Source organism: Pongo abelii, chromosome 13 (assembly GCF_028885655.2).
Source record: "Pongo abelii isolate AG06213 chromosome 13, NHGRI_mPonAbe1-v2.0_pri, whole genome shotgun sequence".
NCBI classification, from domain to species: domain Eukaryota; kingdom Metazoa; phylum Chordata; class Mammalia; order Primates; family Hominidae; genus Pongo; species Pongo abelii.
Genome location: NC_071998.2, coordinates 76,811,485 through 76,830,342, shown reverse-complemented (window position 1 = coordinate 76,830,342; position 18,858 = coordinate 76,811,485). Strand labels below are relative to the sequence as shown.

The following is an 18,858-nucleotide window of genomic DNA, read 5'->3' as shown; positions in this document are numbered from 1 at the left end:
GCTACCATTTTGAGACTTGCTGAGAGGCAGGTTAACCTCAATAATTAGTTAAATCAGACGTTAGTTGTGTAGTAGGTCTCTTGCCCACATTCATCTTCATTTGGTGTTGATCTGTCTGTCTTTGACTGACATATGCAAACAGCATAGTGAGTAATTTCTTTACTTTGGTAGCAATGTGCATTTCTCATTTAGAAAGGAATTTGGGAAACTTCGGATGACTCTTATATCAGTGAAGCAAAATCACTTAGGAATAATTTCATGTATTCATTGATTTATTTCCTAGATGTCTCAGCCAGATGTCCTCTTACTTGTTCAAGAATGTTTAAAGAACAGTGGTAAGGCCAAATTCCACATTTAAAAATTTTTTATGTTGTCTATAATTTGGATATATCTTATTTCTCAAACTTTGAAAATAGCAAGGCATGCTTTTAAAATTATTTATGTGGGTAATATCCAAAGCAAAAAGCAAAGCAAATGCCCATGAATTATTAACTAGAGTCCTGTTAGTAGTTCTACTATGCAGAATAACCATTTCATAAGTAAAGCTTTTAGCTTGATGACATCATCACTATTTATAAAGATTAAATGAGTCCTAGATGTGACTAAGAAATGCAAAATATGTAAAATGTACTCTTGAGGATAAAACTAAAGGATAATCTGCTTTTATCAATGGTTAAAATCAGTATTTTACCAACAGTGAATAGGTGTAACCCAACCCTGATTAATGAATCCACAGAGTGGTGCCCATTTAGGTTTGTCAGTTGTCTAATACAATGTCCGGCTTGGGGCTTTATGGCTTTTTGTGTTTTACATAGTCCTTATGAAACTGTGTCATCTCTTGAATTAGTCATCCCCATCCTCCTTGTTTTGGCTAAATTTTGTCTTCAATCAATACATATTTTGACACTGAATATTTTAGTGGCTTTTGCAGCAACTTTGTTTTTAAAGGTATTACCTATATTTCTAATTGTTATCCATATAACATTTGAATTTTCTGATCCAATGATGTAGTCACTTCTAATGAAACATTCACTTTACAAACTAAGGATTTTATACTAATGTGATAACTTGGTTTTTGAATGTAATATTTTTTCCTTTTCAAGTCATTTCAGAGCATTATTTAGTAGTGGTCTTTCAAAAGACTCAACAGCTAAGGGACAACTGGTACTTGTACTTTATCTGGTTCTGCTTTTAAACAAAGCCTTAATTAATCCACTTAATATTTTTCTTCTTCTTTCCTCAGACTCCTTTATTGATGTTGATGCAGACTTCCATGCTAGGGTGCCAGTAGTGGTGTGCAGAGAAAAGCAAAGGTCTCATTTCTTTAAACTGTGTATTTACTAACTCTCAACTTGCCAAAAGCACAAGTACTTTACTACATCTTAATGTCCAGTTTCTAGAATTATAAGCTTTTTAGTTGGTTATCACACATGGTTCCTACTAACATTCTCCCTATACTTTTGGCATTTGATGTAAAAGGGGAAAATCCCATTTTAAAAATAATAAAATGACTTAAAAGAAAAAATATAGCAAGGAAGTATTTCGGTCCATTTCAACTCATTAAAAAACAGCCCTATTAAATGGTTACTTGCTGTAATCACCTGTATTTTGCCACCCTTTTTGGCAGCATTTATGGCAGTGCTGAGTAACAGTGTGACCTCTCTGGTTTATCTCTCTCTCTCCGTCTGTGTGAAAGCATTACTGTCACTACTGTAAATGGGTGGTTTATAGGCTGTAATGATTCTTCATTAGGTACATTCCTCCAACTCTTGGGAAAACACTGTTTTATTGTTACAGAGATGAATCATGCTCCCATTTGAAACATTTTTTGTTTGAGACGGTGTCTCGCTCTGTTGCCCAGGTTGGAGTGCAGTGGCGCGATCTTGGCTCATTGCAACCTCCGCCTCCTGGGTTCACGCCAGTCTCCTGCCTCAGCCTTCCAAGTAGCTGGGACTACAGGTGCCCACCACCGCGCCTGGCTAATTTTTTATATATTTAGTAGAGTCAGGGTTTCACCCAGCATGGTCTTGATCTCCTGACCTTGTGATCTGCCCGCCTCCGCCTCCCAAAGTGCTGGGATTACAGGCGTGAGCCACCACGCCCAGCCCGAAACATTTGATAATATTTTCCTTATTTGCATTTCCCCCCAAAAAATAATTTTAATATTTGAAAACAAAATTATTAATCCGAAAAATAAAGTTTACTCAGAAAATAGCCACGATATCTTTTTTGTAAAGAAAATTTATTAAATTACTGATAAAGATGTAGTGAGTTTTTTTCACTTTTAAGCTTTTAATTTTTGAAGTATTTATTATCCATGTATATTAGTTGTTGGCATAAAAGACACTTTGAGACCTGTGTAACACTTTTTTCTTTTTTTCTTTCCCATCCTCCTCCCCAACCTCTCACCAGTGGTCTTCTGTGTAAAGTGAGCGCAGGAAATGAAAATGCTTGTCTGACAACAAAGCATTTAACTGCCCTTGGAAAACTAGAACCAAAGCTGGTTCCTTTGGTGATTGCATTTAGGTACTGGGCAAAGGTAGGCTTGAGGTCTTTATGCATGAATACATTCTACATATGTATAAGCAGTATGCTTTGATTTTTACTTAATTTAATCTTCAGTGTTTAAATGCAAATTTATAGACATCAAAAGAGAAAGGCATCTGAATTTTGCAACAGAAACACGTACAGACGGAAGATTCAGTGTTTCTGTTTCACTTTAACAGTATTGCTCAAAAGATCAAAATGATTTATAGGGCTTATTAAAAATCAGATTTGTGAGTTAAATCTCAGAGGATAAGGCCCAGGAATTTACGTTTTAACTAGTTTACCACAGTGGTTGTTAGGCACAGGAAAGTTGAGATAAAGCTTCTCATATCATATCCAGTGACATACACAGAGACGGCAAAAAATAGAATATACTCTCTGATCTTGTTTACATTTCCATAATGTTTTAAATATATTTCAATTACAATACTCAAACAGTAGAAGATTTAACGTTCCCCCAAAATGTAAGGTTGAGTCATGATTATAAAATTGAGATTCTGTCGCTTGAACCTGGGAGGTAGAGGTTGCAGTGAGCCAAGATCGCGCCACTGCACTCCACTCTGGGTGACAGAGCGAGACTCTGTTTCAAAAAAAAAAAAAGAGATTCCATGTATGTGCTTTTAGAGAAAATCAAAAGCTTTACTGATTCAGATATATCAGTAACAATAGATACTTCTCGTTTCTTGGATCCTGAATGAACAACGGATTTCCCACTCTTCACGGGCTAAATTATAATTATAATATGCTATCCTTTGAAAACCACTGCCTGCTTCATCACTAACTAGAACGTGCCTTTTTAGTTGTTATTTCCATTAGTGATGATGAGTTTGTCCACGTTCTTTCCCCACACCAGTCTTTGTGACCAAAGCATGCATATGCAAGACGCTATGGGTTAGGGTAAGAGGACCATCGAACTGGCTTAATTTGTAACTGAACAATCATTTTTAATTCATTAACATGTATTCTAAACAAATGAATGAATTGACCATGGATATCAAAAAATAAAATAGTAAATAATATTTTAGGGCCATCCACAAGTGAGTATGGTTAACAGGATTAAATATTCGAAATTGAAACTATCACTTAAAACCACAATATGTGGTTGCTGCAAAAGTATAAGGAAGTTGTATATTTTATAACTGCTATTTTCGTCTGAAGAATTACCGTAAATCATGTAATAAACAAGAATGAGGTTACAGATTTTAGGCCAAATCGTGTAAATGACAAATTCATACAAAAAGAATGCTTAACTTTCTTTTCTCTTGTTTGTAGCTTTGCAGTATAGATCGCCCTGAAGAAGGAGGTCTGCCACCTTATGTGTTTGCCCTGATGGCCATTTTCTTTCTTCAGCAGAGGAAAGAACCCCTTTTGCCTGTATATCTAGGATCATGGGTATAAAACTTTTTTGCTTATATATCTGAACAGATTTTATTACAGGTCCACAATTTAATTTTGCATAATTTCAAAATCTAGACACCTAACCAGAACTGACATGGATTTATTTATTCTACTAGTGTGAATATTCATGCCTTTTACTGCTGAAATACTAATGTGTTTGATTTCAGTATGTTGGCCTATAACCTCCTTAGGAATATTATTACCTTTCTAGACTGCAAAATCTCTTAATTTTTGAAATATATATGGTCCTGAGACAAAGAAGAGACTGACCCTGTTAATTTACCATTTGGTACATTCTTTCTTTGGGTACAGTTTTCTAAATTGATACTTGAATTTACATATCACCTCCAGACAGACAGACTGTGGGAAGCATTTGGTTCACTGTAACTTACTTTCTGTTTCTAATCTATTTCTCCCCATAACCTGTAAAACAAAAAAAATATAAACATTGAAATTGCTACCTGTACCACAAGATGCAGAACCTAATAGTCATCTCTTGAATAATATTTTGACATTATTTTAAAGATGAATTAGAATTCATGTGATCACTCTTTCTTTCTGGATAAATTAATGTTGAGTTGATTTGTTCAAATAAGATTTAAGAAGAGACCATCTGAAAGAGTCAACATGATATTAGCTCATCCTCTTAGAAACCTTATTTTTAATCCCATGGTATTACCTTGATACACTTTTATGTGTAGAAAAACTCCCATTTTATAGAAAGACCCCTTAGTGAAAAGCTTACTTTGACACATTGGCTATCGTAACTACTTTTCTTAATGCACACAAGTTTCTCTCATCATTTAAGGAGTTCTTAACAATGAGTACACATCAAAAAATATATTTAAAGAGAATTTTTTCCTTATACTTAATAAGCTGAGATTAAGCAGGGACTTCTATCTACCAGGCCGTGGGAATAAAGACTGAAGTAGAATAACTCACTTAGAAAACTATCCTGGCATAAGGGATTATTGCATGCTGTGTATCCTAGTAACCTAAAGGTAGTTCTCTTCATGCCTGTGGTATTGAGAGAATTCAGAGCCATGAGAGGGTATCTCTACCAGACTACTGTCCTGGTAGAAAAAAGAGCAAGAGAACAAAGTCAACCCCTAGTTGATAAATAACTCTTTCCAGCACACCCAAGTAGGAATCTGTGAAAGTCTTTGAAGTTTTCCTTTCACCTTGATCTAAGAGAGACAGGAATTTAGGATAGGATCAAATCAGTTGGACTCCTGCATCTAAAAAAACCCTGACACGAGTTGGATAAGTTGTCTTGCTCACTACCATCTTACTGAATGAGATCTGCTTTTTCATGTGTCTTGATCTTCTCTAAGTAGTCATCTGTCATTAACATGAGAATGCAGGAAAAAGAAAAATCTCTTCTGGTGATGAGATTCTCCTAAGGATACTTCAGGGTAGTATGGATACCCTTTCCTACGGCCAGTGTATTATTTCCTTGTTAGTGATACTGGAAACTCTCTAAAGTGATACTGAATTTGATTTTGAGTGGATCATGTTTATTCAAAATTTAATGACAAAAGCAGGTATGTGGTGATCAAACACTGGATTGAAATCATTGGATCCATTAAGGCACACTACTGCCTGAACCAAAATGATCCTGTGGTTTTCAGCATTTTAAACTAGTTAGGAAGTGAAGAGAATGGAACTAATACTTACTAAGTATCTTTATGCTAGATATTTTACATACATTATTTCTGCAGAAAATCCAATGAGGTCCTCATAATTATGTACATGAAAGTATCTGTTAATTCCTTCAAAATACTTAAAGCACTGTGTATACTAGTCATTGTAGTAGTCCCTGAAATACAGATGGACAAGACCAAATTCCCTGTCAGGAAGTTTAGTGTCTTGTGCCTGTGTTCTCTAATCTGTCTTTTCACAAATCTTTTAGTCATTCTGCCCCAACCTACCCAGATCTCTTCCATGTTGGAGACTCCAACCCTCTCCAACCTTTATTCCCAGTCAAAATTCCCATTTTATTGTCATTAAATCTTGATATGATTGAAGTTAATCATAGTGAGTTGTGAATGAAGAATAATTTTATATTATACAAGCCTAGTCCTTAGCAGATATTCATACTTTAGAGATGCCAGATAATATAGTAGAAAAAAGGGTAATTTTCAAGTTTACCAGCACTGGGACTCATCTCGGTTTTGCCACTCACATCCTTGTGACCTTGAGCAAGTTATTTAATCTCTGAGCTTCAGTGTCATGCTGAACCTTGAATGAGATAATGAATGTAAAATTCCTGAAACAAGGAAGGAGAACAAATGTTATAGTCCTTTTCTCCTTCAGTAGAAAATCAAGTTCCATTTACGGTGTGGAAGTGTGAACTCCTAATCAAGTGATCCTTCTGCAAATAACAACTATAAATTCTGGGCAAAATACAGAAACAACAGCATGAATATCCTGCAGACTGAACAAATGCAAACAGGCTTTAGAGGGGAGTCAAAACTTGGAGCAAATGACCAACACAGAGTGAGTCTCCTGTTTTTCTGTAGCTCTACCCCTAAAGGCAACTCTGATTTAAGACAAAAATCAGTCCTCTTCCTGGCCAGAGGAACCAGGGCCACCAGAAGATAAGGGGTACAGCAGGAGGAACTGAAAGGAAAGATAACAGATAAGTGGAACCCTTAAAACCCTTAAAAAGAACCCTGGGTATAAAAACTCAGGATGTCTCTGCCCAACTCCTGAACCAGTTTAGTTTGGCGTGAAAGGAGCCCAGAAGTTGTTACTCTCATCCTCACAAGAAAAAAAACTGAACTAACGGAAAATCAACAATTCTTTTTGGATCCATCACACAATTGATGTCATGGGCAAACCACTGCCCCCAGAATTAGAGAGCAGGGTAATACAGTGAAGCATAGCTTACCGGAGCAGAAGGCCAGGAGCGGAATCCTGCCACTGAAGCCAATACTAGGGTAGAAAAATTTAAAGTGTAGTTGACAAATTTCCGAAGGCTCAGTTTGGACAAGCTTGAGGGTTAAAAATTTCTCCCATTCTTAGGAGGGCTTCCTCAGACTTTTGTGTGAGTTATACCTCCAGGAATCCCACTAAGCTCTGAGGGTAAAGACCTGAGAAGAATCTCCCAGTGCTTCTGGCAGGATGAGAGGAAAAGTTGCCATTTAGAAATAATGCTCAAAGCATTCTTTAATTATTAAAAGCCTGCCCTCCGGAGGTACTCTCACTGAAGCCTAACCACCTTGGGTTTTACTAGCCATGGGAAGGGAGGTACCTAACTCCCCTGCTCTAGCCTTCCTTTCTCATCTAAGTAAGGGTGGTAGTAGGAGAACTGGGAAATAGTTATGAAGGTCACTGTCTAGGGGCACAGGCTCACTAAAAGACTGAGACCTAATCTTAGGAGTATACAGTGTTTCCCCTCTCCAGGGATCACAAGGTCTGAACTACAAGTCTCAGACCTTTTTTAAGAAGTCTTTAGGGAAACACAAAGACAACAAGGGAGACAAAAACAAGGACACCAGAGGAAGTTTCAGCCATGACAGCTGCAGAAAACAATAAACATCCTAACTCCTAGCCAGATAAACATAAAACCTCACCCTAAAAGCCTGTTTACCCAGTACATCATGTCTAGCTTTCAACAAAAAATTTACAAAGCATGCTGAAAGGCAAAAAGCACAGCTTGAAGAGACAGCATGTATCAGAACTTAACTTGGATATGACAAATATTGAAATTGTCAGACCAGGAATTTAAAATAATAATGATTAATATGCTAAAAGCTATAATGGAAAAAATGGACAACATGCGAGAATAAATGGGTAATATAAGCTGAGAAGCAGAAACTCCCAGAAGATTTAAAAGGAAATGCTAGAAATCCAAAAAATTGTAACAGAAATGAACAATGCCTTTCGGCTCATTAGTAGACTAGACATAGTCAGGAAAAATCAGTGAGTATGAAGTGATAGCAACAGAAAATTCTCAAACCGAAAAGTAAAGAGGAAAAAGGAACAAAACACCTAAGAACTGGGTCAGTTAGTCAAGGTTGAAACATATGTATAATGGGAATACCAAGAGGAGAAGAAAGAGAAAAAAGAACAGAAGAAATAGTTGAAGGACTAATGACTTGAGAATTTTTCAAAATTAATGCCAGACTCCTAAACCAGGCCTGTGTGGGGCAGACTGAATATAGTTAGGAGCCAAGGCTTAAAGAACTGATGCAAGATCTGAGCCACAATCTACTGGACGTGTGATGATTTCCAGTTTGCCTAAACAAGTTAATTACCTGCTGCTAAAACAAAAACATCACTTTTTTGGAGTAAAATAAATGATTCTAAATTTTAATAATATAATATTTACAATGTCTAAATACAATCCAAAATTACTCAGAAAGAGTCAAGAAAGTGAGACCTATTCTCAAAGGAAAAGAAAATGAACAAAGGCAAACTCCAAGATGACCCAGATGCAACTGTCAAAGACATTAAAGCAGTTATTATAGCTATGCTTCATGACAGAGGAAATAATACATGTGGAATAAATGAAGAAATAGGAAATGTCAGCTAGAGAAGTAGGAAATATCAAAAGAACCAAATGGAAATTTTGTCTGAGTGGACAAACAGAAAACACTCAAATGTTAGACCTAAAACCAATGATATCAGTAATCACCTTAAATATTGATAGACTAAATATCCCCACTAAAAAGCATAGATTACCAGAATTTATTTATTTATTTTTAACTTTCAGGTTCAAAGGTACATGTGCAGGCTTGTTATATAGGTAAACTCATATCACGGGTTTGTTGGACAGATTATTTTATCACCCAGGTACTAAGCATAGTACCCAATAGTTATTTTTTCTTACTCCTCTCCCTCCTTCTACCCTTAACCTTCAAGTAGGCCCCAGTGTCCATTGTTCCCTTCTTTGTGTCCATGAGTTCTCATTATTTAGCCCCACGTATAAGTGAGAACTTGTGGTATTTGGTATTTGGTTTTCTGTTCCTACGTTAGTTTGCTAAGGATAATGGCCTCCAGCTGCATCCATGTTCCTGCAAAAGACATGATCTTGGGGTTTTTTTTATGGCTGCATAGTATTCCACGGTGTATATGTACCATATTTTCTTTATCCAGTGTGTCACTGATAGGCGTTTAGGTAGATTCCACGTCTTTGCTATTGTGAATAGTGCTGCAGTCAACGTTCGCATGCCTGTGTCTTTATGGTAGAATGATTTGTATTTCTCTGGGTATATACTCAGTAATGGGATTGCTGGGTTGAATGGTAGTTCTGCTTTTAGCTCTTTGAGGAGAGTGTTCCCTTTTCGCTGCAACCTTGCCAGCATCTGGTATTTTTGACTTTTTGATGGTATTCTGACTGGTGTAAGATTGTATCTCATTGTGGTTTTGATTTGTATTTCTTTAATGATTGGTGATGTTGAGCTTTTTTCATATGCTCGTTGGCTGCATGTATGTCTTCTTCAGAAAAGCATCTGATCATGCCCTTTGCCCAAACTTTTTAATGGGGTTATTTTTTCCTTATAAATTTGTTAAGTTCTTTATAGATGCTGGATATTAGACCTTTGATGGATAGTTTGCAAAAATTGCCTCCCATTCTGTAGGTTGTCTGTTTACTCTGTTGATAGGGCTGTGCAAAAATTCTTCAGTTTAACTAGATCCCCTTCAGAATGAATTTTAAAAGCAAGACTATATTCTAGAAGAAATAAATTAAATGTAAAGACATATAGGTTAAAAGTAAATGGATGGCAAAAGATGTAAATTGTAACCAAATGAGAGAGGCTATGTTAATATCAGATGAGATTGATTTCAAGTGAAAAAATATGCCAAAGACAAAAGAGACATTTTATTAGGGCAGGGTCAATTCATTGGGAAGACAAAACAATCGTAAATGTTTGCACCTATTAAGAGGGCACCAAAATACATGAAGTAAAAATTGATGGAATATATTCTACCATCAGACAAGGAGATTTTAACAGCCTTCATCAATTGACACCTGTGTTAGCTAAACAAAAAATCAGTATAGATAGTATAAACTGATACATCAAACCAACCACCTTGACCTAATTGATATTTATAAAACACTATACCCAATAACTGGAGATTTTTTTCAAGTCCATATGGTACATTCATCAAGATATACTACATGCTGCTGCTTTTTGTTTTTTTAATTTAAGAGACAAGGTTCCACTATGTTGCCCAGGCTGGTCTCAAACTCCTGGGCTCAAGCGATCCTTCTGTGTTGGCCTCCCAGAGGAGGGCCTATGCTGGTTCTTAAAATAAGTCATAGTACATTTGAAAGGATTCCATGGATTAAAGAGGAATTCAAGTGGGACATTAAAACATATTTTGAACTAAATAATAATAAAAATATAAGATAGCTTGGCATAGTGGCACACACCCTAGTCCCAGCTACTCAGGAGGCTGAGGTGAGAGGATTGCTTGAGCCCAGGAGGTTGAGGTTGAGGCTGCAGTGAGCTATGATCACACCACTGCACTCCAGTCTAGACAACAGAGCAAGACCCCATCTCAAAAAAAAAAGAAAGAAAAAAAATACAAGACATATAAAATTTATCAGATGCAGCTAAAATAGTGTGCATAGGGCAAGTTTTAGATTTAAATGCTTAAATTCAAAAAGAAAGGTCTAAAATCAGTGACCTAAAGGTCCACCTCAAAAAGCTGGAAACCAAAATGGGTCAAAGACCTAAATGTAAAAGTTAAAAACTGTGAAACTCCTAGAAGAAAACCTAGGGAAAAACCTTTGCAGAAAGGATTTCTTAACATACTAAAATCAATAAAGAAAAAATTAAGAAATCAAACTTTGTCGAATTCTAAAACTGCAGCTCTTCAGAAAACATCACTAAATAAACAAAAAGTCAAGCTACCCAGTTGAGAAAAATATTGAATACATACATCCAACCAAGAAATAGTCACTACGCCTAATATTTTCCAAAGTGTTTTCTGTGGAAGACTAGTTCAGTCTGTCAACAAATCTTTACTGAGCAGTTACCGTGGCCAGGCACCAACTGTTCTGGGTGTTACTGTTATAAGTGGTGAACAGGGCCGGGCGTAGTGAACAGGGCCGGGCATGGTGGCTCACGCCTGTAATCCCAGCACTTCGGGAGGCCAAGGTGGGTGGATCACCTGAGGTCAGGAGTTCAAGACCAGCCTGGCCAACGTGGCGAAACTCCATCTCTACTAAAAAAATATATAGAAATTAGCCGGGCATGGTGGCGGGCGCCTGTAATCCCAGCTACTTGGGAGGCTGAGGCAGGAGAATTGCTTCAACCCAGGAGGTAGAGGTTGCAGTGAGCCTCTGAGATCATGCCACTGCACTCCAGCCTGGGCGACAGAGTGAGACTCTGCCTCAGAAAAGAAAAAAAAAGAAGTGGTGAACAAAACACAATTCTTGCCCTCGAATTTATACATCCAATGGGGGCAAGAGACTAATAAATATATATGCAGTGGTGGTACTTTATCTGAGGAAAAATAAACCATGGTAAGGAGGACAGAGAATGATAAATGTGGAGCTCCTTAGAGAAAACATTTGAGCAGAGCTGAATAAAGTGAGGGAGAATGAGTCATATTCCCCCTCACTTTGTTAGGGGGAAGAGCATTTTAAGCAGAGGGAATACCAGGTGTCATCTCTGAGCCAAGAAGATAGAAGGATCACAGAAGTAGAAAAGAGCCAGGTTACTCAGGCCCTGGAAAGGACTGCATTTCATCTAGAGTGAGACAGAAACCATCATGAACAGGAGAGTGTGTCTTCTGTTTTAGAAGGATCACTCTCTTCTAAACCAATGAAGTAGCCCATTTGGTATAAAAATACATTTGGGAAATGTGACGTCACATTCATACTCCATCCCATATTATTTTGTTCATTAACCTGTTTTTGTTTGTTTGTTTTTTGTTTTTGTTTTTGTTTTTTTTGAGATGGAGTTTCACTCTTGTTGCCCAGGCTGGAGTGCAATGGCACCATCTTGGCTCACTGCAACCTCTGCCTCCCAGGTACAAGCAATTCTCCTGCCTCAGCCTCCTGAGTAGCTGGAATTACAGGCATGCGCCACCACGCCCGGCTAATTTTGTATTTTTAGTAGAGACGGGATTTCTCCATGTTGGTCAGGCTGGTCTCGAACTCCTGACCTCAGGTGATCCGCCCACCTCGGCCTCCCAAAGTGCTGGGATTACAGGCGTGAGCCACCGCGCCTGGCCTGTTCATTAACCTGTTTTAAAGGCTGTGATAAATCCTGTCATACAATGAAGAAACCTGTTCAGCTCTGTTTGACATTTCACAAGCCTTTTCAACTAGACCATTTTCTTTTACATTAATATTCATTAATAGCACATAAAATTTACTTTGAAAATGTCCAGCATAACCAGAATTAATAGTATTTAAAATTATTTTCTAATTAGCTGGATCTAGTTCTTGTAATTTTCATTTTCTAGCAATATAGTTGTCTTGTATTTATTAAGCAGTTACTATGTGCTGTATGCTACAAGCAGATACTACCTCTATCTGAGTGCCTTATGGTCATTTTTTTTATATCACAACCATCCCATGAAGGAAGTCCTAGTGTTACCCCTTTTTAAGGGAACCTGAGGCCTACAGAGAGTAAGTACCTTGCTCAAGGTTGTACAGCTAGTATATGAAGGAGCTGAGATTTGGGACCAGGCAGTTTTACTTCAGAACCTATGATGTCAGCCACTAGGCCATTTTGCCTACTCTTAGAATATTTAATGAGGAATTATTTCACAAAGTCACTATTTCTTTTGCAAATCAAAACCTTGTTTTTTACTTTTAAAAATATTTTTAAATGTATAGATGTCTCTGTGATATTCCATAAATTATATCTTTTGTATTTTCGATGAACTATGAGTATTTTTTTATTCCAAGATTAGTAGACTGTGTTTGATATAAAATTATTTCTATCTTATTTTAGCATGTGTCTAATTTTTCCTAGATTGAAGGATTCTCATTAAGCAAACTAGGGAATTTCAACCTTCAAGACATTGAAAAAGATGTTGTGATCTGGGAACATACTGACAGTGCTGCAGGGGACACAGGCACAACAAAAGAAGAGGCACCAAGAGAAACGCCGATTAAAAGGGGACAGGTCTGTTCTCTTTTGTTTCTAGTTGTCGATTTCACTTGCCAATTGTGAAGTTGTGGATTAGTCAGTCTTGTCTTCTTTCCTTAACTATCTTAACTATTTCGTGGCTCTTTCATTTGCCGGTCTATTTAGTACCTCGAATAGACAAGTAATGAGAAAAGGTTAAAAAAAAATATTAGATCACTAAATCCACAGTTATTTATGTAGTTTCTTTGTGCTGGTTCCTTTGAAAGAGACTCAGAATTCAAAGGTAAATCCATATCTATCCTCAAAGAGCTTAGTCTTAGGTGGTATTATGAGGTTTAAATGTATGAAAGGTTACCTAGCTTTCAGTTACTAAAATAACAGTGAATGCATATATGATTTAATGTACTGGTCCCACACTGTTGGGGGTGGGCAGGGGAGTTTATGCACAAGGAAAGAACAGCCATTAGAATTTCAAACAAAAATCTCTGCAATGTCATTATCCTAGTAATAAGAAAAGATTCCCTCCCAAATAGGTGAAAGGCCCCTGATCTTCCCATTACCTTTTGGGGTAAATTGACAGTAACATCCACAAAATTCTTGGATTCGAATCCCAGCTCTATACAAACAAGTCATGTCACTCCTCCAGTTCATGTTTTACTCATGCCTGAAATGAGGAGTTAGTGGTGAATCAGATTTTCCAGTTGTGTTTTCTAGAATCCTTGAACACTGGGAGGAGGAGGAGAGTGGTGGTACCACCCTACCTCTGCTGCCACCAGAACCACTTTTATCTGTTTCTTATTTGGAGTCTCTGTAGTGGAGAAGAGTATAGGCTGTGGAGCCAGAATATGTGAATTTGTATCCCAGCTCTCCCACTTCCCAGCTGTGTGTCCTTGGGCAAGTGACTTAGCCTTTCTGTGCACCAGTTTCCTCCCTACTCATGGGGATAATATTGGTACCCTCTCATAGGGTCACTTACAGAATGCTTAACTCAGTGCCAAGCATGTGGTGAGCACTCAGTAAATGTTAGCTGCTATTCTTATTTTATTTGAAAAAGAAAATGTTCTCTGCTTTGAAGAAAACCAGTTTAAGTTCCTGTAGTCTAGATATTTCAAAGGTCTCTCCAGTTTCATGTTATGGTATTATCAAGTCATTTCAGTGAGATGCTTAAAAATCCTTTGTAATGCTGCTATGGATAAAGAGGCAAAATGTAATAATGCTTAAAATTTCTGGGGGGTTTATTTGTGTCCTCAAACTGTAGTGTTTGGGACCTAGACAACTTCCATTTTTAATCAATTCTGCCTTGTAAAGCCACCAGATGACTTTGTATTACTTGACAGAACCTTTGTGATTGAGAAAAATATACCACTGATTTTGAAGCTTAATATAATAAAGTATGATTGAAGACAAATTTGTGCACCTTAGAGGAAATTACTTTTTTTCAGTGTGAATTATAGGAAAAGCTATTGCTGTAAATCCATTTAATGCTTTATTTTTACATTTTTATGTTATTTGGAAAGATTAATCATGCTGCCACTTCTGAAATAAAGTGAGCTCCAGACATTATGGGGTTGCATATGGTGTGCACTGTACTGAGATCAGGAGACATTGAGACATTGTTCTCATCTGGCCACTGCCAGGCAGTGCAACCTTCTGACAAGCCATGGGCACTCGTGGGGCTTCAGTTCCTTCTCTTGTGATATACAGGAGTTGAACTAGATTACCTCTTAAGAGCATCTTACAGTTGTGACATTGTGTTTCAGTGATATATGGATTTCTTGTACTTAAAAAGGCTATACCTACGTGGAAAAAATACAGAGAGCAACCAAGTCTGCCAGATGCTTTCCCTTGTTTCTGATTTAATCCTCATCACTATCCTGTGTTATAGGTGGTATCATCCCTACTCTGCAGATAATGATAGCGACCATTTTTTGAACACTGTGTGCCAGGCACTGTGCTAAGCACTTTACAGACACTATCTCACTCAGTCCTCCCAACAACCCTATGAGGTGGGTACTGTTATCCCCATTTTTCAGATGAGGAAACCCAGACTTAGACAGATTATAGACCTTGACCTGGATCATACACAGCTAGTACATGGCAGAGTTTGGATTTCAGATCTAAGCTTGTCCCAATTCCAAAGCCTGTTCTCTTAGCCACTGTGCTGTGCTACCAGTCTGAGAATGAAGAACTAAGTCACAGAGCAATTAAGAGCTGTGACGTGGCAGAATCTCTATTTGGGCCCATATTTTCCCCTATCCTAAGTAATATGTACTTTCTAATATATTACATCGCAGTTATGTTCCAACTTGTCAGAAGTCTGTAACTGTAAAACCAGTGTCAATTTCTGATGGCAAGAGTTATTTGACTTTAAAATCAGTTGTCACTGACAGAGTCAATGTGCTTATGTAGCTTCTTAGGGCAGTGAGAGGAGTGTTTTTCCTTTTTCTCTATGCCTTTAGCTACTGTCCATTTTTGTGTGTCTGTGACTGTAAAGGTGCCTCCAGCAGCAGTAACAGGAAGAGTTCAGTGCTGAGAATATTAGCAACCCATGCACAGTCCTCTCCACCTGTTATTAACAGTTCAAAATTAGGAACGCTGTCTGGTTAAATAAAACTGATCCTGTCTATTCCTGTGATAATGACTGGATTATAGCATACTCTAATCCTAATAGTGCAGTGAAGTAATGCTGTTTTACCACAAACAAAATAGAAGTTAGAATTGATTTATCTAGATGGATTGTCAGGTTTATATCTTTGTTAAGGTTTTCCAGATTTTTTTAATTTGATGCTTAAATGATCTTTAATTTTCCAGGTTGTACTTACATCTGAAATAACCTGTATGTTTCTCTTTGCTATTAATAGGTGTCATTAATGTTGGATGTGAAACACCAGCCTTCAGTACCAGTTGGGCAGCTCTGGGTGGAATTGCTGCGATTCTATGCTTTAGAATTTAATTTGGCTGATTTAGTGATAAGTATTCGTGTCAAAGAATTGGTATCTCGGGAATTGAAGGATTGGCCCAAAAAGCGCATTGCCATTGAAGGTATCTCAAAATGTTTATCTTATTCTCCCCCACTCTTTTTTTTAAAGGTACCAGTCTAACAGCATGCTTTTTATTTCAGTCTCTTTTCAGCTCCTACAAGTAAGGTAGGCCTGCCTTCAAAGGGAAGTAAATAGTTAGAATCTTGCATGTGTTACAGTGGGTCATTTCAAGGAATCAAAGTGTTCACCCTGGGTTTTTAAAGTATAAACAACTTGAATAATGGCTGGCTGAGTCCTTGCTTTCTTTGTAGATTGCTTAACGACTTAAATGCCTAAAGTATGTTTTTCACAGTGGTGTGTAAATCCCCATTTCCTCTTTACCATTCTCTCCTCTGGATTTTTTAATTCAGTCTTTTTGTGGATTGTTGAAGTTGTTTAGTTTTGCAAAGGTGAGGACAATACTTTTTCTCGTCAAAAATGTCATTCTCCATTGGATTCCTCTCCAGTAGAGAGAATGAGTAGTTATTTTTGACATATCTACAGGAATGTTTAGAACTTATTCATAAAAACACGTTTTTAGTGAAGGCTCATTTAACTGAAATCACTTGATCAAAGACACACTGATGTGCCCTGTAGACATCATTAAATGAACTAGCTCTTCTCAGCTTTGCAAAGTCAGGAGGTTGAAACCCCTCTAGAAATCTTAATTCTCCTCCTTTAAATAATTTAAAGAACCTCCTAAATGGAATTCTCTTATTTTTGCTTGATTTTTTTTCAAGCTTTATGTTGCATAAGAGGGTTTTTTGCATTTTGCATAAATTCTGTGTGCAGTCATGGGGATCTCACATTTTTAAACCCTCCCCTGCAGTTTCTGTGGCTCAGCTCTTCTGGCCAATTGCCTAACCTGCTGGAGTTCTAGGGGAGGAGAAAAGATTGAGAGAAGTGGTGTCTCCTCCTGGTGCCTCCCTCTCGCCCCTGAAATTCAGTCCAGCCAATTCAGTGATGGGGCTTCCCAGGGCAGAAGAGTGGAGGTAAGCTCGATAAACCACAGGGCCTGGCTGAGTGGGGAGGCAGAGCACTCAGCAGCAGAGCCTGGTGGGAAGATCTTCCTTCCCGAGGGCCTGAGAGCCACGCTGATAACATCTTTTCTACCTCCACAGTCACAGAGCGTAATAGGGAGAAGGGGTACTGGTTCTGAACAGAATGGGTTCCCTTCATAGAGCCGATGTTTCAGAAAATACTGCTTTTTGTTCTTAAACTCTGTTTTCTTACTCCCCACCCCTAGTTTTTTTAAGTCCATAAAATGCAAGATAAATTTTACCATCGTTTGTTGTCTGTTTTTATCTGCAGCAGGCTAATTTTTAAAACATGAAATATAGTAGCATATGAAGAGATGGATTTTTCTTTCTTTCTTTCTTTTTTATTACAGATCCCTACTCTGTTAAAAGAAATGTGGCAAGAACCCTAAATAGTCAACCTGTGTTTGAATATATACTTCATTGTTTAAGGACAACATACAAGTATTTTGCTCTTCCACACAAAATTACAAAATCCAGCCTTCCAAAGCCTCTGAATGCAATTACATGTATATCAGAACATTCTAAAGAAGTAATAAATCATGATCCAGATGTACAAACAAAAGATGATAAGCTCAAAAACTCAGTTTTGGCCCAAAGTCCTGGTGCTACCAGTTCAGCTGCAAATACCTGTAACGTACAGCCACTTACTCTTAAAGAGACTGCTGAAAGTTTTGGAAGCCCACCAAAAGAAGAAATGGGAAATGAACACATCAGTGTCCACCCTGAAAACTCAGACTGTATCCAAGCAGATGTTAACTCTGATGATTACAAGGATGTTAAAGTACACCATCCAGAAACAGGAAGGAAAAACGAGAAAGAGAAAGTTGGAAGGAAGGGCAAGCATCTGTTGACTGTTGATCAGAAACGTGGAGAGCGTGTTGTCTGTGGCAGCACACGTAATAATGAGTCAGAGAGCACTTTGGATTTAGAAGGCTTCCAAAATCCCACAGCTAAAGAGTGTGAGGGACTTGCCACTTTAGATAACAAGGCTGATCTTGATGGAGAAAGTACAGAAGGTACTGAGGAACTAGAAGACTCTCTAAACCACTTTACCCACTCAGTACAGGGCCAGACATCAGAAATGATTCCCTCTGATGAAGAGGAGGACGACGACGAAGAAGAGGAGGAGGAAGAAGAACCTAGGCTCACCATTAACCAAAGGGAAGATGAAGATGGCATGGCTAATGAAGATGAGTTAGACAACACCTACACTGGGTCAGGGGATGAGGACGCCCTATCTGAAGAGGATGATGAGTTAGGCGAGCCTGCTAAGTATGAAGATGTGAAAGAATGTGGAAAACATGTAGAAGGAGCTCTCCTAGTGGAACTTAATAAAATAAATCTTAAGGAAGAAAATGTATGTGAAGAAAATTCACCTGTGGATCAGTCTGATTTTTTTTATGAATTCAGTAAACTTATCTTCACCAAAGGCAAGGTAATCAGTACCACCACTAGTCATAGAACTAGGAGACTTTAAGGAATTTGAATGCATTTAATTTCAATTTTTATATACTAGGAGTTTTCCTATTTTGGTAGTGTTGAACAAGTTGGCCTTTCATTCTGATATGACTGCTCGGTCTGCTTTTCTCTTTAAGACTCATGGGAATTAGCAGAGGAAGGGAATGCTATTAGTAGTGAAAATAACCACCATGTTCTCCTAATGATACTATAGGATGTCCCCATCTCTCAGATCATTTTAGGATGTCCCCATCTCTCAGATCATTTGAGTGGATGCATGTTATATTTTCATTTCCTTTGGAAAGTGAATAGGAGACTGTACTTCTAAAACAT

General features: G+C 37.7%; 1 protein-coding gene across 16 annotated transcripts in view; it reads left to right on the top strand.

Moving 5' to 3' along the window:
• The window catches only part of TUT7 (terminal uridylyl transferase 7), a 65,293-nt gene that overhangs the window by 13,226 nt on the left and 33,209 nt on the right, over window positions 1–18,858 (top strand). For 9 of the 16 annotated variants that reach the window (XM_054520152.2, XM_054520153.2, XM_054520151.2 and 6 more), the window contains 8 exons: window positions 284–335; window positions 1,244–1,313; window positions 2,413–2,539; window positions 3,820–3,939; window positions 11,863–11,937; window positions 12,891–13,043; window positions 15,869–16,049; window positions 17,418–18,502. In XM_054520152.2, the coding sequence (XP_054376127.2) occupies window positions 284–335; window positions 1,244–1,313; window positions 2,413–2,539; window positions 3,820–3,939; window positions 11,863–11,937; window positions 12,891–13,043; window positions 15,869–16,049; window positions 17,418–18,502 (1,863 nt within the window). Of the gene's footprint in view, window positions 1–283; window positions 336–1,243; window positions 1,314–2,412; window positions 2,540–3,819; window positions 3,940–11,862; window positions 11,938–12,890; window positions 13,044–14,894; window positions 15,014–15,868; window positions 16,050–16,885; window positions 17,020–17,417; window positions 18,503–18,858 lie in introns of those variants that run through there. The other 7 variants (XM_002819918.6, XM_002819917.6, XM_063714271.1 and 4 more) reach the window with 3 other exon arrangements.